Source organism: Coturnix japonica, chromosome 2 (genome assembly GCF_054131305.1).
Source record: "Coturnix japonica strain WE chromosome 2, WE-NBRP24, whole genome shotgun sequence".
NCBI lineage: Eukaryota > Metazoa > Chordata > Aves > Galliformes > Phasianidae > Coturnix > Coturnix japonica.
Window position 1 is genome coordinate 47576590 of NC_140664.1, and position 22856 is coordinate 47599445.

Sequence of the window (22856 nt, forward strand, 5' to 3'; positions counted from 1 at the left end):
CTTGTTTTCCTAATGGAGCAGCAGTCTTGTGATGATGACTAAACTTCAGTGAAAGCTCTGTAAATCTACCCTTTATCAATCAAGTCATGTTGCAGACAAAACAAAGTTTGCTGTTGCAGAAATCATTCATTCTGATCTTTTAGCACCAGTAATAAAGGAATTGAGGTTTAGTCTTATTCAGGGTGGAATTCGATAGGAGCACACAACAGTTGCTTAATGACTAAAAAAATCCTAAATGCCTCTGCCCTGTGTCCCTTGTTACCTGGCTTGCAATGAAGGACATCAGTGATAGCAGCACCTTCATCACTGGGAAAATAAGAAGGAAAAAAAAAAGTCATTTCCACAAACAATTTACTTCAAGTAATTCAGGCAGACAGTTTATCTGATCTTTCATAGACTCTTTTTTCCTTACTATCCTGCTTTCCAACACGTTGCAATGTGCAGCTGGAATCTGTCACTAATTAGCCCCTTAACATGCCCTCTGTTATAAGCCTTAAAGGATTTGTTATCAAGCAGAGAAGTTCAGTTCCTTCTCATTGCTACAGAAAAATAAAGCAGAACCCAACCCCACACCCTGCCCAGATCACGCTCCCTCCCTTTTCCCAGGACAGGGAATAACTGTCAGTTATCCTTTGAACAGCCAAATTCTCCAACAAAGACTCCTGGCACACAGCAGTTAAACCAATTTGTTCACTACACTGAGACCAGTGCATTAAACTAAGCAGAGAAAATCGTTACCTTTAGGTTAATCAAGCCAGTATGAAAAGTGAGACAATCTGCTTTAGTACCTTTGGAGCGACTGCTGTTTCACAATGTGAGAGCACAATTTTGCTACCCTAATTTACCAAAGATTTCAGCTCAGGAAGTTCTGTGTTAGGCTGAATGCTGTATCAAGAAATTGGCAAAAGAAAAAAAACTTTGTTCAGAAAAGTACTGATTTTATTGACTCAAACTGTATTTACACAACACATTCATATGTTCAATATCTTACAGAACTCCGTAAAAAACGTGACCAATAAAACTGCAGGAGACAGATCCAGACTGAACCAAGAACACATTGTAAGATATTTATCTGGGCATCCAGTTTCACTGTCAGTCTGAACGATTTTTGCAAACAATTCCTTTTAAAAATCAAAATGAAGGGTGAGGAGAAGAAGGATCAGCTCAAAAAGTTGACATCTCTACAAAGCTCGTTACACTTTGCAAGACCAGACTTTTGGCCAAGCATTCAACAATGCATTTTTTCTATGATTCTTTTTGGAAACAAGTCACATACAGGTGTATTTCAGATCAATAATCAAAATACTTTATTGGTTTTCTTTTTAATAAGCCTACATATGTTTGAATTAAAAATAAAAGACCAGTGCCATGAAGTTTGTGCGCGAATTTGAGTTGTTTCAGCATTTGGGAGGTTCAGTTCTGGCTTTGCACTGCAGCTCAAATCCATTGTACGTTTCTTCAGCTGACAAATGAAAGATGATCTTTTACCGGTAAACTGATGGTACCGCATACTGGGAGTAGGATATCTTTGTCTCTTCACAGGACACCACTCCACCATCCACCTCTAATACAGTTTGGTTGAATAAATATTCATTTGCTTTGGAAGTGCAAACTAGGTGAGTTTATTTCTCTTCCAGAGTGCAAGTCAGCATCACCACACACTTTGCAGTTAAAATGGCAGCCCTCTTTTGATCTGCCTAACAACCTCTTCATCTGCTGTTACTTCTTTCTCTTTTTCACGTTTTTTGTTCCAGTCTTTCAGGCCTTCTGGCAGAGAAGTATCCTCATCCAAACTTCCCGTCCCTTCAACAAATTCTTCGTAAGTGGACTTCTCTGCAAATGGTCTTGGGCCAAGTAAGTCTACCATATCACTTTTATCAAGCACTTCCTTCTCCAGTAGTCGTAGGGCAACCTGCAATAGCAGTAAGTTATGTCACACAGTGTCATCACTTGTCTCTCTTCTTGCAAGGGTTTAAGGCAGTCTGGCCCAACATTAATTCACCACAGATTCATTTGATAAACAGGCTGCTCAGAGCATAATACCTCATTTCCCTTTTGTCAGAATTTATGTAGCGTTTTTTTTTCTTCAAGTCCTACTTAACAGGCTTGGCAAAATGCTCTCCTATGGGCACTGCTACTGTTATTTGTTACTTTAGAACAGCAGTCTTTCACTGCTGCCAAAAGGCTCCTGATGCAATATATTAAGCTATAGATCCAAATAAGCATACTATGCCAAGCGTTATAAGCTAAACAGAGCAGCATAAAACACTAATGTGTATAATGCACATGAGTAGTTCATAACCTTACTGGGTCACTGAGCATTCAGTGAAAACAGTGAACTCTTTTAGAATCATGACCTACCAAAACACCATTTACCAAATCCATACAGAACTTTCTTCTTGTCAATAAGCATAACAGATAAGTGCCCATTCTGGAAAGTGGCTTTTTTTTTGCTGTACTGGGCTTTCTGGTGTGGAGGAAAAGAATACGCACAAGGGTTGCCTCAACTACAGTAAGGTAGATATCAAGCAGCAAGTGGGCATGGAAGGAAATAAAGCTTATGAGCTGGTGTCTGAACACAACTCACCTTCTCTACTTCTGCTTTCTTCTCAGTCAGAAGAGATAATGTCCTCTCATAAGCAATGTTAATAAGTGACCGAACTTCTTCATCTATCATTCTGGCAGTTGCCTCACTATAGGGTTTCTCTAATACCATGTCTCCTTGACGAGGGAGGTCGAAAGAAATCTGTCCAACTTTTTCATTCATACCAAACTGGACAATCTGAAAGGAGAGATGGTGACATTTTAGGATATATTGATATAAATCTGGTAGACGGAATTGACATCAGGAAGTCATTAACCTGCTGAAATTTAGATCTTTTTTCAAGGCCCTACATCTTTCTGGAGACAATATGCTTAATACAAACCTAACTCTATACTTACTATTTTCTATTTAAAACTGGAGACACTGAAGGCCAGATAAAAATTAGCATTTCTAAGGATTTCATTAAACATTAACTTCCAGAACTGAGAAAATAAGCAATCTACCAGAGACCAGCAAACGGCTGTGGTTTGGAAGTGGAGGATAAGGGCAATGTGTTGCGAAAGGGAAGAAGATCCCCTCTACAATGCCTCTCTTGCTCACCTTGAAAGCACCTTATTAAATGACAGCTTTTATATTGATGCAGGAAGAGGAATAAGCATCTACACAGTACATAGCTACAGTTAGATGAGTCACTACATTCTTAACATTACCTATCACTTACCTATGCTAAGTTAATAAGGTACAAAACATCTTAGCTGACAGCAAACAGTGCCAAAGTACAAGGTTTTCTGGATTTATATACCCATGTAAATCCAAATTGGGTCTGAGCAATTTTAGAAGTAGCATCAGAGAATCAGATACATGTACTAAACTAACTTTTTAAGTACAGTTTCCTCATGTATTTGAATGCAATGCACCATGCATGTTCCTGCAGGTGGATGGAGAACAGCGATCAGCTCACTGCAAGACTACAATATGACACCTGAGTCATCAGCATCTCTATACAACAGCAGCATAATGTTCAGTCACAGTCTTTTACTGAGATAGGCTTTTGACACACATGATTAAATCATATCCTTTACAAACATTAGCATTAAGTGGTAGAAAAGGAAACCAGTAAGTTTTCCTTAAGTATTACTTAAGCACACACCTGAGCATATGCACTCTGTGTCACCTTCTTCAAGTCATCTTGAGCACCGGTTGTAATTCTTCCAAAGAAGATTTGCTCAGATACACGTCCACCCAGTGTCATGCACATTCTGTCAAGTAGTTGCTCTTTGGTATAAAGATACTGTTCTTTGGGTAAATACTGAGCATAACCCAGTCCTTTACCACGAGGGATGATAGATACCTACAATCAAAATTAACACAATGCTAAATAGAGTTTAAAAAAAAAAAGTGTTCTTTGGTTTGACTAAATTTAATAGCACAACCTACACCATACTCACCCTTCAACTTTAATTCAGACATTATTTCCATTTACTGTTTGGCCCTCATTGTGATTTATCCTTAAAAGCCCTGGCTAGCTCTAAACTGGGATTACAACTACTAGAATATTTGGAAAAGAAAGGCGAGACCGCTGTAATACCTTTTGCAAAGACTGCAAGGCATTTTTCAAACGTGTTAATTCAAATTCAGTTCTTTCAGTGATACATTCCGGGCTTTAAGTATTCCAGAACAGATACCACATTTCTCAATTAACAGAATTCCAAATAGACAGCTTCCATGTTTACTAATATTCCTCTTTGAGCAGTAAATTGCAGATGAAAAATATTAAGCTTGAAAACTAGACAACATTAAAAACACAACATCATAGCGAGGCTTAGGAGATTGGTCTGTTTTTCCCCTTATCTGCAACTTGCCAAGCTATGCAAACATTGATCAGCTCCTGGATGACTGTTTTTGTAGCTCTATTCCCTTCAGAATTGTGCACCTGCACAATCTGCTAAGATTAACCTAAACACTGCATCTACACTAAGAGCCTCAGAGAAAAAGCAGCTTTCAAATCAGGCAGTCTCATGGGAACATCAAGCCCCTCTCATTTTCCAAGGCCGTTTTTACTACAAACCCCATAACACCCAGGTCAGAAAATACTTAAGAAAGTTACACAAAGTTAAATAAATCAAAATAGAACATTCACAAAGCCTTTTGTGAGATTACATATTTCAGCATCCTCCCAGCATTGAGGGAAAACAAGACAACAACAGGGAAAAAAAGCACTTCCTTTACCTTTAAGAGTGGATCAGCATGTTCCAAAAACCATCCTGCAACTGCATGCCCTGCCTCATGATATGCTACTGTCTTTTTCTCCTCTGGCTGCAGAACTTGAGTTTTCTTTTCCAAACCTTTATAAAAGATATTTCATCAATGCTTTCAGGCATATCTTTCTCCACTGGAATCCTTTATTTCCGTTTAGAAACACAGTCAGCAATAGATAGATGGCACATACATACTCTACTGAAGAAATTAAATCTAAAACAAAATTAGCAACTTTTAGAAGTTTGTGGCTTTGAGGTTTTACAGTAACCTTGTCCTTTATTTGAAAGCTTAAGTTCTCAAGAATATTCAGAATCTAATGTAAAAATCCAGTCATTTTCTATATTATGTAAGGCTAACAGCGATTAAAAGCATCACTAAATCCTAACGACTATTCCTCCTGTCATTTTGAATAACTTAGAAAGTGTCTTGATTGATCGTCTATTTCTGCTCCTTCTCCACTTCAAAAATCAGCAAAATAACCCAGTGACTTATTTTCTCAATCTTAAGTATGTTTAAGGGGGAAGAACGTGGCCTTTAAGAAGATTCAAAAGGTGGCCTCCATAAAGAGTGCTGATGAATGACTGATGCGATACACCTACCTCCAATCACTCTTTCAATTGCTTGCTCAAAATGCTTTTGGTTTATAGCATCTGAGAGATGCCGTGCAGCGATTAATGCAGCTTCATTACAAACATTAGCAATATCAGCACCTAAAGGCAGGAAAGGTATAAGTCATTTATCATTCTCAACAATTTTCTTTGTCTAGCATAAAAATATGCTTATCTATGATTACATTTCCACAGATTCTCATGCAGCATAGAATTAAAGGTAACAAAATAATTTATTACACATACACAGCGTTGTTTGAGATAGATTTAAATACACACACTATGGGGATAAGCATTAGGATTTTTCTCTTAGACAGTTACTGAACAGAGCTTACAACCAGTGAGGTGCTGATTTGTACAACAGGGTGCACTGTACCTGCTGGAAGCTCTGTCTGCAACAGACTGAACTGCATTTAGTCACATTTAGACTTAGAGAAACGACTTTCCTACACGTGGTTTGAGTACAGCTCAGACCCTGACATGAAAGGATTCATTCCAGAGACACACTGCTGGCTTCAAGCCATTCACTTCTTGTTAGCATTATTTATGGTAACACTACTAATCGTTTCAAAACAAGCAAAAAAACTCATCACTGCAGTTGCCAGAGATGTTGGCAATCAGATGTCAGAAAAAGTTTCATTAAAGACCACAGAAAGTGAAGAATTCATTATCAGTCAACACGGGTATCAATCAATTGGATTACGATAGAAGCCAAGAATGTAGGTTTCCACATTCATATCTAATTCAACAAAAGGTCTCAGTACATTTTTCAGGGACAAGATTCTACACTCAGAAACTCAAATTCCCTCATAGAATGTTCATGAAAACTACTAGGATGCATTTTGCATTGTTTTTGCAGAGCATGGTGGTATTAAGAGTTACCTACCTGAAAAACCAGGTGTTAGTGATGCGAGCTTTCTTGCGAGGTTATCTTTATCTAAGACTGTATCTAACTTCAGAGGCCTAAGGTGAACTTTGAAAATAGATGCTCTTCCTTTTATATCTGGAGGGCCTTTAAAATTAAAGAAATTCACATTTTTACTTTTCACAAGTAAATAAGTGAGTATGGAGAATTTACATATGTAAATAGACAGTTACTTTAGTAGCATTCTACATAAGCAGAACTATAGCAATACAAATAAACTTACCAATGTAGATCTGTCTATCAAAGCGTCCTGGTCTCATTAAAGCAGGGTCTAAAATATCTGGCCTGTTAGTACCTGCCAGAATTACTACATTTGTGGTGGTATTAAAGCCTGTGGAAGAAATACAATAAAAATCTGTGTAAATGTAACTTCCAAGAACAACAAACCAGCAAACTACTGACTTTACAGGACCACAACAGTACTGGCAGTTAACAAAAATGATCTTAAATAGCTCCTTTTTCTAGAACACTGTCCAGCTTTTCACAAGTGAGAAATAGCCTTAGGCTCTGCTTTCTGTAGTGCTGTATCAAGACTTACTTCATCTTCAAAAGACTACAACAGATTAAGTTCCAAGTAAACTACAGAACCAACATGGTTAGCTGTGTATATGTGCACATGCCTAAATATATTTTTAACAGACAAAGAGCAATCACACTTTATTTTTTGCTTATTCAACTTAGACGAAGTTATCAGATGCAGAACAATTGTTCTTCTTCCTGAACGAATTTTGGTAAACATCAGGCTGCAGCAGAATGAGTCACCATTACTCATTCTAGGAAGTCAGCGTGTCTCATTTTAGGAAACACTTGCTTCCTAATACAAATGTAATTTGTATTTAAAATGAACCCAGTGTTGGTTAACAGGTCGGAGAAGTGTACTAGTTCTTTCATTTGAGGTCCTCCCTCTGCTGCCATCTGCACACTTACATCTTGCACTTAAAACTACAAACATTAATGCAGCAATGAACACAGTTGGCACATAAGTCACTAAGGACTTACATCCTTGCCACTGTAATGCAAAATTAGAAATTAAACATTTACCATCCATTTCTACTAGAAGCTGATTGAGTGTGTTCTCTTGTTCACTCTGTCCTCCAAAGTTGCCTCTTCCTCTCTTCCTTCCTACTGCATCTATTTCGTCAATGAAGAGGATGCATGGGGCATTTTTACGAGCAAGAGCAAATAAGTCTCGAACCTGAACAGGAGAAAAGAATACAAAAGAGTTAGCCACTGTCTGACAATGGTGCTGGGGCTGCTGAGGCAGTGGAAGGCACAGCAGTAACAATACCATTATCACTGACTACTACAGTAAGAATCACTCAGCCAGCTTCTAAAGCAATACTGCTACACCACAGCAGCCACTCAGAAAGAATCGCTGATATTGAGGCCTCTTGGTTGAGGGTTTCTTTCTCAATCCATAAATTAAGAACGTAAATAAAATAAAACACAAATAAAACAAGCCTTAAGAAATAACGACTTTCCCTGAACAATTATAGCTTCCATATCAACACTAAAATCCCACAAAGATTTAAAGCAATCTCTCTTTCAAGCTCTTTTTTTAATGCATAGTACAAGTAGAAATGCACATGAATAAGCACTCTCTGACATGGTAGTTCTTCAGATCAAGGAAATAAAATCTTTCAGGTTTTCCTGCAGTTAGGACAGAGCGCTGTCACTCGTACAGTGAGCTTAAGGCTCACTTGTAAGTGCACACTATTGTGCTCTAACAATACTCTGTTCAAAAGTATTGACTCTTAGTCATCTTGACTCTCCATTACATAGGCCAGGAAAACTGAATTCACCTCCAAGTATTTATTTCGTAATTAAATTAAATTCTAGAAGTCTGTAAAAGATGGCTAACACATGAGCAAATGTCTACAATCTCCAAGCCCTTTCATCCCCCCAGCAAGTAAGATACTGTCTACCAAACCCTACTGTAATAGTTACACCACAAATAGGTGATAAGATGCAATGTTACAATATTCTGCTTGCAAAAACATCAGAAGGACTTCATTAAAACCAGTTTCACTCTGCATCCTCACTGGAACCTCCCCTCCCAAACCAGATTCCACATTAAAACATCTGAAAGTCTCCTGTCCTCTCAGTTGCAAGCTCTATACCAACCAGTGTGCCTCCTACCCTCTTCCTTCTTCTCTTTACATTAGATCCAGAATTGCCTGCCTTCAATCATCTTCTCCCATCTGTATTACTGTAAGAAGTCCTTCAGAACACCATCAGATATACCTCCAGGTAGCAGGAGGAATATACTCAAGGAAAAACTGGAAAAGCTTCACCACAAGCCTCAAATAAGTCCATCCATGTGAAAATTGCAGTTTATCAAGACTTTAGGGATCTTAATCAAAATTAACTTCCCTCAAATTCTCCAGAACAATGTCAGCCTGAAAATATACTTTGTGAGGCTTATGGCAAGATGGTTAAGAGTTTGGTGAAGGTATGAGCTAATTGGAATAGGACATAACTTTGGTCATTTTAGGGAGTCCTGTTTTTCCAGCCACACAAAACACTTCCAGCAACTTATTTCTAGAACATATTTAATCAGCAGATGTGTGTCCTCCTTTCCTAGACACAAAAAGACAAGACTTCAAACTGAATGTCTGAAATACAGTAGAAAAAAAAGTAATATGGAAGTGCTGGAACAGAGCTAACGCTTTCCACTTAAAATAGCTCATTAAAATGTATTAAGGCAAAACATCAAAACTGTAGACGATATATTTGGTTATTTAAATCACGTGATCTCCAGAAATTAAAACACCATAATCCTTGGGCTCCTATTTCAATCAGAAGCTCATCTATGCGTCCCAAGACAACTATATTTAAGAGTTTGACACTGCAAAGAAAACGTTCTTCAGAGAAATATGTGAATGATTTAGAGCAGAAAGAGACATCCACACAGCAGCGGCCAAACGAGGTATGTATTTCTGATCCAGCTAGTGTGTTCACTTTGGAGCAGCTCTCTTCAAGCTCTTGGTTCTGGTTTTCTCTTTTTAATTCTTTTTATTTTTAATTCTTTTCCCCATCAAGTTTCTGCAAAGAAGTACATCTTTAGGGCCCAGACAACCTCTCATCAGTACTTAATTACACTTCTTCCTTTTATGAAAGTCATCTCTATGCTCCTCCTTGTGTTTAGGCAAACATCTAGTATCACTTACAAGGTAATCTGCATAGATTAAGTGACTTAAAGATAAAGATGTTATTAAAGCCTGAATCTATCATCAAACTGCCCACAAACCTTGACAAAGACCCTTCAACAACCACCACAAATAAAACACCAAGGCCAAAGACTTACCCGAGCTGGGCCCACACCAACAAACATCTCCAAGAATTCAGAGCCATTGACTGTGATAAACGGCACGTTGGCTTCTCCAGCAGTAGCTTTAGCTAGAAGTGTTTTTCCAGTGCCTGGAGGACCAGTCAGAATTGCCCCCTGCAAAAACAGCAGACATTTTCCTTATAAAAACAATACAACTATGAAATACCCTACTTAAAGATCTTCAAAGCCATCAGTCTAATGGTTTTCCCTCTACTGCAGTAAAAATGGTGTGAGAAAAGAGACTGAAACATCATCTGTCATTTAAACCACCATAAAGGTAAAAAAAAAAAATAGCTCCAGCATTGCCATGCTGACTCAGAAATATGGGCACAGCGATTTCTTCATCTAACAATTAAAAAAACAGTGGCCTGCTGCCACCTGGGCTGCCACTACAGCAAAGTCAAGAAGCGATAGGCAGTTCTATAACCATCACATACAACCATGGAAGACATGTATCTTGCGTATAATTTCTGATTTGCACAAACAGATGAAATATTCTATCAAAACATTTTCTGGCGCTATAATTATTCTGCTGGCATTTAACATCTATTACTTTTTTCATCCCCCCAACTGTGAGAAGTTAGAAAGCACTGCCTGCATAAACATTCATGGTCCAGTTCAACCATCTCTTAAGTCATCACTTCGTTACCTTTGGAATTTTTGCTCCCAGATCCTCATACTGCTTGGGATTTTTCAGAAAGTTAACAAACTCCATTATCTCTAATTTGGCCTCCTCACAGCCAGCTACGTCTTTGAATTTGACATCTATCTCATCCTTTAGGACTTTGGCTGTGGTTTCACCAACACTGAAAAGTCCACCCATTCCACGCCCTCCTCGGCCTAAGCCTGCAGGACCTCTTCTTAAGGTGTACAATAAGGAACCAATAATAAGGATTGTAGGCAGCAAACTCAGGAGAAATGACCTGTGGAGAAAAACAAAAAGCAGAAAGCCAAACGTTACAATAATCCATTTCTGAGCACAGCATGTACAGGACATCAGTTTTACCATAAGCAAACCTAAATGAATTCAGAACTAACACTCCAGGGCTTGCAAAGATATCGCAAATGTTACTCTACAAGATGTTCACATTGGGAAATAAAATGCATTTGAGAAGAAAAAAAGATATGGATACACAAGTCAAAACAAGAAAAAAAACTTCTAACTGTAACTAAGAGTTGGAGTTAATTTTTCATTGCTGTCCTCTCTTACCAACTGCTGGAAAATATAAAATTGGAAGATTCTGAAGGTAACACATTCCTACTCTTGATGCTTAACAAGCAACAGTTTTGTCCTTTTCTTTCTAAACCAACATTTTCAAATGATAGCATTAAGTACACAGAGGAAAACTGCATTCCCTAGTAAACAGAAGCAGCTTATTTTATGTGTCACCCTTTAAAGATAAATTCATGGGACTTGTAAGGAAAAGGTTGTTTTTATCAAAGTCAGCTGTATTAGGTAACATATCATCAGTATATGCTATACCTTCAAGCAGAAAATTCCCAAAAATACATACTCGCTTTTGTTCCCCCAGGTCTTTCTCAATTTCTGCATTTCCTTCTGTCAGTGTTTGTTTCCCTACCCCAAGGCTACAGCCTTGTTCTGATTGCTCAGTTACCCACCATCCCACACAGTCTGTCCTCCAACTTCCTAGCATGGCCCTATAAGGACTGAAAATCCTAATACTAAAACAGGTCTCATTATTGCAGTATTGGAGCACTTCAGTTCTTCCTCAGGTAAAAACAGCTCACAAGACATTCTCTCAACTCTCAGCAACAATGAAATCCTAAGGAGACACCATTACTATCACAGCTTCTCACACAAGATTTTCACATTCAGAATTCTAGGATGAAAAAGAGAAGTTGGATAATCACTACATTATGGAATTAAGCAGATTCTGAATCTGTGATGATACAGCTGCTGCTCAGTTACAGAAGATCAATAAAGAATACAAATCTTAAAGTATTAGAACCACTACTCCCTAATGGGTCAGCAACAACGCCATATATCAGATGCGCTATTTTACTTAAACAACTTGGTGATTAAAAGCATGATATACCTTCCAGCTCCTGCAAACAGGCACAATAATGTAATGCCTTTAATCACCAATACTTTGCCTTTTTGCAAGGCTTCTGTCAAGTTTACAGGCAGAAAATAATGTCTCTTACAGCTTAGTCAATAGACTGTCATTCTATGCTATGTTTTGTACTCTCAAAAGTCTCTAAGCACCATCTCTGGAGCATTACTGCTGGATCTTGCTGACTCCTCCTCAAGTCTAGGCCATTTGAAGGGTTTTAATGAGGGAAGGATTAACTGTAAACAGAAATATGTATGTACTAGGATTTTTACACAATTAATGTACGCAACAGGTCCTCATACAGTTAACTTTCACAAATAAAACCAAGATGACTACTGTTTTGATAATACTGCCACCCAGTGTAAAACAGGGTGAGTGTCTTACAACCCTACTGTAGAGACAATTTCTTATCAAAGATACTTTAAAATCAAAAAGAACAAAACATGCTTCTTACCCATCACTCTCTGTTGAGTAGACTACAGGCAACCTGTTCTCCACTTCTATACCCAGGTCTTGCTGCACAGTTTCAAGATTTCGTTCGAAAGTGTCCACACTACCGATATTAAACCAGACATACTGCTAAAAAAAAGAGCAGAGATCACCACAAAGTGCCCTACCTCACCTCAGCTTCATTTTAAGCCAACTTCTAGCACATACTCTAGTAAATCTCAGAACATAATCAGAACAAAACATCACTTTAAGTTGCCTTATAAAGTAAATAACCAATGGAAGATGTGTCTAATAAATCTAAGTCTTACCAACTTGGACTCCATATTTGTTATTGCTTCTACAGAAACCACACATAAAAGTTCCTGTGAACTTTAAGTTGATTGAAATTCTGACCCTTCCTCCATGAAAAAACGGAGGGAGAAGTATTTAGAAGATAATACATAAGCAGGTATTCAGAAGAGAATTACACATAATCAGAATAAAAGACAGCACTGAACCAGCAAGAACAGCAATCATACAACCTACTATTTCACTACAAGATCTCAGCCTTCCTGGTAAAGAAAAGCAATTATATACATTTGGAATCCATATTAGCTTTAAAATTAAACATATTCACAAAAGACAGTAAGAAATTATTATATACCTGAAAAACAATCCAGATTCTACTTTTAAACACAGATGATTGGGTCTGTTTCATGAGAATCTCCCCTTTTGCACCATGACCTGCCTGACTTGCCCCTACTTACTCTAATGTTGGAGAGAAAAATGTAACCCTAAGTATTAACTGATTGAGAAACTAAGGCAACGGATGGTATGTGGGCTAAAGAGTAGGTGGATAAATAAGTTGCACTGAAACCCACAGATGAAGTAATTGCTGCAGATTTCACCCTACCCTGGAGGGACCTGCAGACCTTGTTTCAGAAAGTCAATTAAAAAGCTCAACAAAACCCTAAACAAACAACCTATCACCAATTAATGTAATGACATAAAGCTTCTCTAACCTATGAAACAGTAAAAAGATCATGACAATAAGAGTCAATCACCTGCACACTGAAAAGGTCTGAAGCTGGCAGAGTGCGCTCAGAACAAAAGTTTTCGTGTTTATGAATATGAGCTTTATGTTTATTTTTTCAGTGGGTCTCAGCTTCCAAGTATTATTCTTTGGAGAACCTTTATCTTTATCAGCCTATTCATGGTTACATCACTAGAAGTAACCCACTGAAAAAAGTGCATTTCTCAAGAATAAGAGCTGGTAGGTTAAGCTTGAAAGCCCACGGTATCAGAGAAAATTATGTTTCCTTATATCTAACTATCTAAAAGCAGTCTGGGACAGAAAGGTTCCAAATGTATGTTTAAGACTGGTAATATTCTTGAGCAGACAGAAAACTGTCATTAGAAATACAGAATCTTCAGTAATTTCTCACTCCTTCTGTCTGTATAAATATATAGACAGTATTAAGGGCATGGTGCAGGAAAAAAACTATTCGGCATAGTTTTGAGATATTTGTGGCAAAACATAGCAAAGTGAAAACACCATGTAAGATAATGTAACAGTAAGGTAAAAAACATATTTTAGATTAAAAGACAATTAATGGTCTGAAGTTCCCTGCATCAACCTTTATCAAAAAAGACTGCCTTATTCATTCTGAAGTCTTATGTAAATGTATTAGAAACGTTTACCCATTCATGAGGAGACTTTCCTGGCACAAAGATCACTCTAACAAAGCGCTTGTTCACCACTTCCAGCCTGTCCACCTGTGGAAGGAAAGAACAAAACCTGTTACCTGTTAAGTCTACTGACTCTATCTACACTTCCATCAGAGCTGCATATGCCAGATATGAACCTGTTCTTCAGTTTTCTAGTAAGAAAAAAAAAAAAATCACAATGTAGATCAAGATGTTTCCATAAGAATCACAGAATCACCAAGGTTGGAAAAGACCTAGAAGATCATCTAGTCCAACCATTACCAATACTTCCTGGCTAAATCATATTCCTCAACACCACATCCAAGCGTTTCTTGAACACTCCCAAGGTCGGTGAATCCACCACGAGATACCATTCGTGTTACACAAATTATCCAGTTTTAACTCTATTTAAGATAAGCTAAAGTTTCTAAGTAAACTGTGCTGTTTCAGATGTATACAGTGAGTTCTACACTCCCACATGCTTTCGTTTGGTAGCTTTATCTAAAAACAGAAAATCTCAAACTAGTCTTAAACTGATCACAGCTAGAAACAGTAAAAGCTCCTCTCTGCTCCGAACATACATACTAGCAATGCTGTTAACTAAGACAGTATTCTCAATGAATTTCTTTCAGTGACAATTCAATTTAATTCCAGTGTAACGAAGCAAGTATATAACTGGTAAACAATGAATATTAGCACAGCAAGGCTACCCGAGTATCTTTGTTATAGACAGTGCGTAACGCCAGTGCGCTTATGTTTTCTCCACACTAACCTGGTCACTACTATGGCAATCGACAGCTTTTGATGAGTACATTTTTAGCTTATTGGAATATCCAGACTATATCTTACAGAGGCCCGAGAGACTTCACTTTATGCAACAAGCTACTTTCATAGTGCTCTTCTGCAACCATGGTCCAACTTCATCAGCTGGTACTGATAAACTTTTCTTTCTTTTAACTGAGCTGGTGTTTTAGCTGCTGTATAAGCATGGCCAGCATGGTTCCATTCCACAAGGTGTACACATAATTGCCAACTAAGAACAGAACTTCCAGATGCAGCCTGGGCAGAATGGCAGAAGCAAAAAGAGCAGCTCTGCATTGAGCATTAAGACAGAGGAAAGGTAGGACAGAATCTGCTTAGCAGTTTATCACAGCAACAAAGGAGCAGAAAACACACTATTAACTCAAAATCCCAGGTCTGGAATGCAGAGGAGGAAGCCAGCCTGTGTTTTTCTAGCCTGCAGGAGAGGCTACAAACATGGAAATAAGAGAGACTTGCATTTGTGGCTCACGAGGTGGAACAGGCCTGTATAAAACGCTCAAAATCCTGCACTTCAGGGCATTACCAACCTACTACTCCAAGTGTAGAAAGATGTCAAGATGTGTAGAAAGATGTCAAAGAAAGATCTCTCTGTTTAACAGAGAGATATTACACTGATGACAGAATTGATTGCTCCAGAAGTAGCTCTACGTAAGAAGGAAAGAAATAAAAGGAAAAAGCAAGTAAGTGAGACTATTTTATAATATGGTTAAGCCAATTCACTGTCTCTGAAAGGAATTCTTTCTTTTCCCACCCTCATCTTTCTGTTAGCACCACTGCTACTCAGATCCATGGTGACCTACTAATATAAGGAATGAAAAAGCAGAAGTCCTCCCATCCCCAGCAGGGCTAACGAAAGTGTTTAGGGTTAGGAATAAGCTTCTCCTGAGGGCACCTGGCACACCTGCTTAAATCATTAAATCAACTATAATCCCACCCCGAAACACTGAAGCTACACTGCCTCTGAGCTAGGAGAAACACTAGCTGTTCAATTGAGAAGCTCTACTCTGAGCTGTCCATTCCCTCTGCTTTCTTGAACAGACATAAGCCTTCATACAACCACTTGGACATCATACAGGGAACTGATGAAGATGAAAGCTAATTGTTTTCTCTTGAGCTAGTTCTTACTGCACAGCTACATAAATACAAACATTCAAGCAGAAAGGAGCACCTTCAGCACACTGATCTGTCATTTTGATTCCTTACTACTCACCACTCCTTTAGAAAGGTAGTTATTAACAAAGTCTTTCCAGGTGATTTCTCTCCCAGGGACCCTGAAGAAGAAGTAATATACAACCATCGTCCAGAAAAATGAACTTCCCACTACGTACATACGGAACTCCCTGACATCCCACGGAATGTCACCCTACGGAGAGAAAGAAGCAAGTTTTAGAACATACAATGCAGTACGTAAATAACAAACAGATTCCAGTATCTATTTGAGTTATCTTCCCTGCATTCAAGGTTACCACAGAGAATGTCAATTAAGATAACATTCTGCCATACTAACATGTTTCAGTTGCTTCAGGTATAACTGAGGAATGGCAAACTTAGTGGAAAAAAACACTGTTCCACAAACAGTAGCTGCACATTCTTCATTTATTAAGAACTTTAAAAGAAAGAGTTCTGTCATCTGTTATATGACCTTTCCCCTCCATTTAGATACAATTTTCCCCTCACTATATACAAAGCCTACAAAAAAACAGAAAATGGGAGGAAGAAAAAATTTACACACCTCAAGTAAAATCAGAACAATATTCTTACATTGTTAGATGCTATAATCTTTGTGCTATAGCTAATGACAATAAGCATACATTACCAAATTAAGCTTATGCAAGTGTTCCACCAGAGTCAGAATGGCTGACAGTGAACTTGTTCAGCTTGTTTAACAAGCACTGACATTTTCAGACAAAATACTTAAAAGCCTGAGGCTCCACTATAGAAATACAGGGTATGAGCAACCATATTCATATACCTTAACATTCCATTAAGGTTCCTGAACCAGTTAAAGAGTTGGATGCCTCTGAAGGTACATACAAACAAGCATTTATGAAAGGCAGTGAGTGGGGGTGCCACCTAGAGCCGTTTACTATGAAATACAAGACACAGGAGGCCTAAGAAGTACTTAGGCAATCAGAAAAATGTCCCTAGAAAGCAAAAAAAAAAGCACACCAGGTTACTTCAAGACAGTTAATATCAAAAAGAAAGATATTTTAAGGTCAAGACCTTCTGCAATCTGGTCCACCAGTTAGTATCTTCTTTCTTGCCACCTTTCTTCCCACCACTGCCGCCTCCTCCACTACCAGTCCCACTTGGCTGTCGGGCACCAGCTTGCTTTGCTTCTAAGGGAAAACAGAACAACAAAAAGCATATCTTTATATCTTATAGCAATCTCACTCTAGTTTTATTTTAGCTTTAACATTAAGGAGGCCTGCAAAATGAACTAGCTTACTATGCTTCCATAGAGGAAATGGAGCTACATACAACTGTTTAACACTCCAGAGACAAGCGCAGCACAGCACTACGCTGCCACCACCAAGTTCTCTTTATACGTGCTTGGTTCTTAGCTGAAGAATTGGTTCTGGATTCCCACCCAGAATGACAATTCTGATTATTCCACTTAACAGAATCTGTTCAAGCTTGGTCAAAGAAAAGTTGAGAACTAAACACACAACATATCTGAATGCACAACCATATCAACTAATAGGAAAACAAGAACTTAAGGGCAAGCACTTTAACAAAAGAATGAGAGAAAATGAGCATTATTTCAGAAGATACACAGTACATGAAAGGAAAACAACGTTTAAAGACAAGTCAGTTTGTAATTTCAAACTAACCTGAAAAATAAACAAAAAAGCCCAAACCCAATGTAAAGCTACAATCTAACATGATGAATAACACCTGAAAAACAGAGAACTGCAATCAAATGGCCATTTGTACCTTTTGTTTCTCCAGCCGAACCTTTAGTTCCATTAGGTTTCTTCCCATTGGGAAAATATTTTTCAAATCCTATCAAGAGTTAAAAAGCAAATAATTATCTTTTAGTTTACAACATTACATTTCAGTAGTTACAAGCTGAATGTATACAAGGTAAAACAAGAAGTAAGCAATACATTAACTGTAGAATACAGTCTTGTTCTTGTCCTTTGGCTGAAGAGCTCTATCAGGTTCCCAAAAATAAATCTTATGGTATTGATACTGAAAAGCTCATGTATATTTAATAGCTTAAAGCTGTCCTTTAAAACCAGAGACTGACAAGCTTAGCTCAACAGGAAATAGCGTTGCACAGTGTTAAGCTGAACAAACTGCAGTCAGCTCTGTTTATGGATAAAAATAATATAAATCACTGCTCCACCTCAGGATTAATGGCTTAATTAATTAATGGATTGATAAAAGAGCTTACTGCCCTGTACACAATAAACCTAAGTGGCACATGAGCACTGTCCTCAGCAGCCTGCTTCACTCCAGTGATCAAAGTTGCAGTCACCTTTGGGAGGTTGTGAGAAGAGCCTTCTGCAAGCAGCAATGACACTTGCCAAGACTGTCCCTCTGTCAGTTGTAACACCGCTGGAAACACTTTCACGAAGCTGAAAGATGAAAAATAAACTTAAGCAGCAGGAATGAATGATACACACAATGCTGAGGCACTCTGTGAAAGAACTACAACCCTTTCCCTGTAGTTAAGACCCCCTCAGAACCAAAAGGAACGCATCAGGCATTATCTATGTCCAGCTAAGAAACCAAAGCAGAGAGGAATGATGCTTCAGAGTAGGACCCAAACCCCTGTGCAGGTACAGATCCACTTTAAACTACTGTAGCTTAATCCAAAAAGACTATCTACTGATATTTGTCATTTAAATGCAGTCAAGGAAATACAAGCACTTTAAAAGAAAGCTTTAGAAATTGTAATAAAATACTTTAAAATGGAGTAGAGTGCAATGTTATCACACAGTTCAAGCTCCATTTCTTCAAGGACATATTTTAGATAAAAGAAAATCCAAGCTTTTCCCCCCATCTCCAAAAAAATTGTTCATATCAAGACTTCCCCACAGACCAAACACCATTAAGTTTCCTAATAAAAACTATTTCGGCCTCCATTTCCTTATAGAAGTGCTCAGACTCCTGTTATTTTGGATCAGAAGTTATTTATATGAGAATGAATAGAAAGAAAATAATCAGAGGAAGGTCCTGAAAACTCGTGGTATTCAGACAAGAGAGCAAACATCCATCTAGACTAAAAAAACTGGGACTACATTTATGAAGTAAACCTCAATGTTAGGATCCCCATGTAACAACTGTTAAAATTGGAATATAATAGTTTTAAACAAAACCTATGCATTAAGAATCACAGAATGACCCGGGTTGGAAGGGACCTCAAGGATCATGTAGTTCCAACCCCCCTGCCTGGCAGGGCCACCAAACATACACATTTACTAGATCAGGTTGCCCAGGGCCCCATCCAACCTGGTCTTGAACACCTCCAAGGACGGGGCATCCACAACCTCCCTGGGCAGCCTGTTCCAGGGCCTAACCACTCTCCTAGTGAAGAACTTCCCCCTAACATCCAACCTAAATCTTCCCTCTTTCAACTTAAAATCATTTCCCCTTGTCCTGCTATTGTCAGCCCTTTCAAAGAGTTTACTCCCCTCCTAGGTATAAGTTCCCTTCAGGTATTGAAAGGCTGCAATTCCACACCCAAATTACTCTAGGAACATTGGCATATCGTCAGTTCTGATCCTCCACAAGTCTTCTGCCTGGGAGCTTATTAACAGACCGAACCTACCGTGAGCAGTCATCTAGTTCCACCTGCTGGAACCAAGAAGAATGCCACAATGTCTTTGTCGCCTGCTTTTGCGATAGACTGTGGTAAAGAAGAATTCTTTGGCCACTCGATGAAGCCATTGCAGGTCCTTGAAAAAAAGTCTGATTGTGGAAATTCAGAAGGATATTTTGCATGTAACACACTTACAGCATGGGTGGCCTGGAGAACAGCTTATCTAGAGAGCAGTTCCCAAGGTCAATACTCGATCACCTCCACCAGGAGCAATAGCATGTGTGCTCCTGGAAGAGGCTTTGGGACAACTGGAATGAATCTCTATGGGCACAAAAACACACAACTGAAAGTCATGTCCAAAACAGAACAGGAGCCACTATGCCGCCAGCCTCCTATAGCAACAAAAAATTAAGTTTTATTTATTCTACAAGCTCAGATTGTTTTATCTGGAGTGAATGTTTCTGGATAGTCCTGTCTCATTAGAAATAAAAGGGAACTGCTTGTTTTAAACTGTTCTGAGTAGGCCAAATCCAACTGCCTGGTGTATAGAATTATTACAGCCTTAATTCACACTTCTATCAGATTTCAAGTTAGAGAGGGAGGGAGTCATGCAGAGAGAGGGAAGAAGTAGCCAACACAGCTACGGGGGCAGATCTCATGAATACAACTGGTTTACTGATGGACAGTCTCGACAGATCCTAAGATCTATGAGGAATAACTTGACAAGCAACTACACATTTATTATGGAGCAGCGAGTGTTTTAAAGTTGATTTTGTGAGACGAGGAAAGAACCAACTTCATGGCACATTCAGTACATCACCTGACTGACTGACAGCACGCTTTTATACCACATACTGACTCATCACAACCCATTCCCTGCAAACACAGTTTCCTTTCACCATTTCATTCCAGAAAAGCAGAAGTTGGTAGAACCACTCTGCAATGGCAATGACCAATTGGAGTTATTTTTCACAAGGTAAATCACCAAGATGAAAGCTGATCATATCGATTCTCATACAGGAGCTGTCCTCGAGCTGGAAGTGACTTCACAGAAACACTGTGACCATCATCCATTGTTGTTTGCTTTACATCAAGGATACGAAAAGCAAGAACAGAAAATCCACACTTTTAGTTATGTAAATAAAGGGACAAAACCACAGTAATTCAGGACAGTTACAAGTTTCAAGCTTTATCCATATACAAATTCCATTTTGTAGTTCTTAAAGAAAGAAAATGCGGTCAGAAGTTTTCTCCATTAACTAACCGTGACTGAGGTACTATACAAGAGCATGCTGAAGAAAAAGAAAGCAAGTTGGCTAAAAATAAATCAATTTAATTTCAGGTAAGTTACTTATCTTGTTTTGCCAAAATACATTTCATAGAATCATAGAATTAGCCAGGTTGGAAAAGACCTTGAAGATCATCAAGTCCAACCGCAGCCTAACCAGAACCCTAACTCTAACAACCCTACACTAAATCATATCCCTGAGCACCACATCCAAATGGCTCTTAAACACATCCAGGGATGGCGATTCAACCACCTCCCTGGGAGCCTATTCCAGTACCTAACGAACCCTTCTGTGAAGAAGTTCTTCCTAATATCCAACCTAAACTTGCCCTGGTGCAACTTGAGGCCATTTGTTGTTATATCCTTGTTTTGCTACCTATACAAACACATGGATGCTAGAATGAGTGTGAAGTCCTCCCCATAGCTCCCTTCACAGAATCATAGCAACATTAAGGTTGGAAAAGACCACTAAGATCACCCAGCCCAAACATCAATCCATCCTCATCATATCTGCTAAACCACGTCCCTCAGTGCCACATCCACACAGTTACTTATAGTGACAATGACTCCAACAGCTCCCTGCACAGTCTGTGTCACTGCCTCACCACTTTCTCTTAGAATGAATTTTCCCTAATATCCAATTTGAATCTTCCCTGGAGCAACACAAGGCCAATTTCTCTTGTCCTACTGCCAGTTACCTGGGAGAAGAGCCTGACCCCCACCTCACCACAACCTCCCTTCATGTTGTGCAGAGAGCAATAAGGTCTCCCCTGAGCCTCCTCTTCTCCACACTGAACAAACCCAGCTCCCTCAGCTGCTCCTCATAAGACATGTGCTCCAGACCCCTCACAGCTTCACTGCCCTTCTCTAGCCATGCTCCAGAGCCTCAATATCTTTCTTGTAGTGAGGGACCCAGAACTGAACACAGCACTCAAGGTGCAGCCTCATCGCTGCTGAGTACAGAGGGATGATCACCTCTCTGCTCCTACGCTATTTCTTCACTCCATTCCAAATAAGAATCTATTACACTCTACTGACTATAATGAGAAGCAGTCTTCAGACAAAACAGCAGCATTACTAGTTGTTTTTTGTGGTTTTGTTTCGTTTTTTCCCTCCTAACGATGACCAAACAAACACAGTGCCCACATTAAAACTAGAAACTCACTAATCGTTAGGATGAGTCACCGACACCCCTGTGCGTGCTCCTCTCAGAGTGACTCCATTCCACACAGACAACCAGCAGGCAAAGAGCTGCCGCAGCTCTCCCACCTCAACACAGCACCTTGTTTCAGCTATTCACAGAATCACAAAATTGCAGGGGTTGGAAGGGACCTCTAGAGATCATCGAGTCCAACCCCCCTGCCAAAGCAGGCTCCCTACACCACGTCACACAGGTAGGTGTCCAGGCGGGTCTTGAATATCTCCAGAGAAGGAGACTCCACCACCTCCCTGGGCAAAGAAGGAGACTCCACCACCTTCTATTGCTGACTCAGACGCAGGGAAGCACCAACCACCTTTCCCCAAGCATTACCACAGGCCTGCAGCTAGTTTTCCTGTGATGCCGGGGCCGAGGAGGGTAACGCCCACCCTCAAACCGAGCCCTGCTAGCACCAGAATCACACAAATCACACAGAATCACGGAATGACCCGGGTTGGAAGGGACCTCAAGGATCATGTAGTTCCAACCCCCCTGCCTGGCAGGGCCACCAAACATACACATTTACTAGATCAGGTTGCCCAGGGCCCCGTCCAACCTGGCCTTGAAACCACTCAGCGCTCACCACCCGCCTCAATGTTCCCAACCCGCAGCCCCCTCCAGGCCCGTTGGCACGCAGAGCCCGCGGCCCGTCTCTCACCTGCGCCAGGCAGGGCCGAGGCGGCAGCAGCCCCCTCCCGCACAGCAGCTGCTGCAGCAGCACCCCGGGCAGCCTCCGCCCGCCGCCCAGCGCCAGCAGCAGGTAGCGCTGCGCCATGGCCCACAACGGCCCGTCCCGTGGCCGCCGCTCCGCCGTCACCCCGGCACCCCGCCCCCAACGCTACGTCCGCCCCCCGGCGTCATGGCGTCACGTCCGGTAGCAACGGGAGCGGGGCGGAGC

The 22856-nt window shown here is 39.8% G+C and overlaps 1 protein-coding gene across 4 annotated transcripts; it reads right to left on the reverse strand.

The window, feature by feature from the left end:
- Nucleotides 1-917: 917 nt before the first annotated feature.
- On the reverse strand, nucleotides 918-22800 carry AFG3L2 (AFG3 like matrix AAA peptidase subunit 2). Of its 4 annotated transcripts, none has more exons than XM_015855239.3 (17): nucleotides 22617-22800; nucleotides 18186-18285; nucleotides 17639-17707; nucleotides 16925-17040; nucleotides 15912-16064; nucleotides 13874-13948; nucleotides 12198-12319; nucleotides 10318-10591; nucleotides 9645-9782; nucleotides 7379-7532; nucleotides 6561-6668; nucleotides 6299-6424; nucleotides 5404-5514; nucleotides 4775-4890; nucleotides 3696-3896; nucleotides 2588-2782; nucleotides 918-1912 (listed from the first exon to the last, which is right to left on the reverse strand). In XM_015855239.3, the coding sequence occupies exons 1-17, from the start codon at nucleotides 22731-22733 to the stop codon at nucleotides 1670-1672; spliced, it is 2418 nt and encodes an 805-aa protein (XP_015710725.2). In that variant the 5' UTR covers nucleotides 22734-22800; the 3' UTR covers nucleotides 918-1669. The 4 variants fall into 4 exon arrangements, with proteins under 4 accessions (XP_015710725.2, XP_015710724.2, XP_085395870.1 ...); XM_015855238.3 differs by having other exon boundaries at nucleotides 12198-12322; XM_085539744.1 differs by having other exon boundaries at nucleotides 16674-17040.
- Nucleotides 22801-22856: the final 56 nt, after the last annotated feature.

Bases quoted from the DNA above. Each gene is read 5' to 3' on its own strand.
- AFG3L2 (XM_015855238.3), bottom strand. From the start codon at position 22,733: ATGGCGCAGCGCTACCTGCTGCTGGCGCTGGGCGGCGGGCGGAGGCTG. The intron at 18,286-22,616 runs GTGAGAGACGGG...TTCATCTTTCAG, and splicing joins CTCGGCCCTGCCTGGCGCAG to CTTCGTGAAAGTGTTTCCAG. The intron at 13,949-15,911 runs GTGAGTAGTAAG...TTCCTTCCACAG, and splicing joins ACTACCTTTCTAAAGGAGTG to GTGGACAGGCTGGAAGTGGT.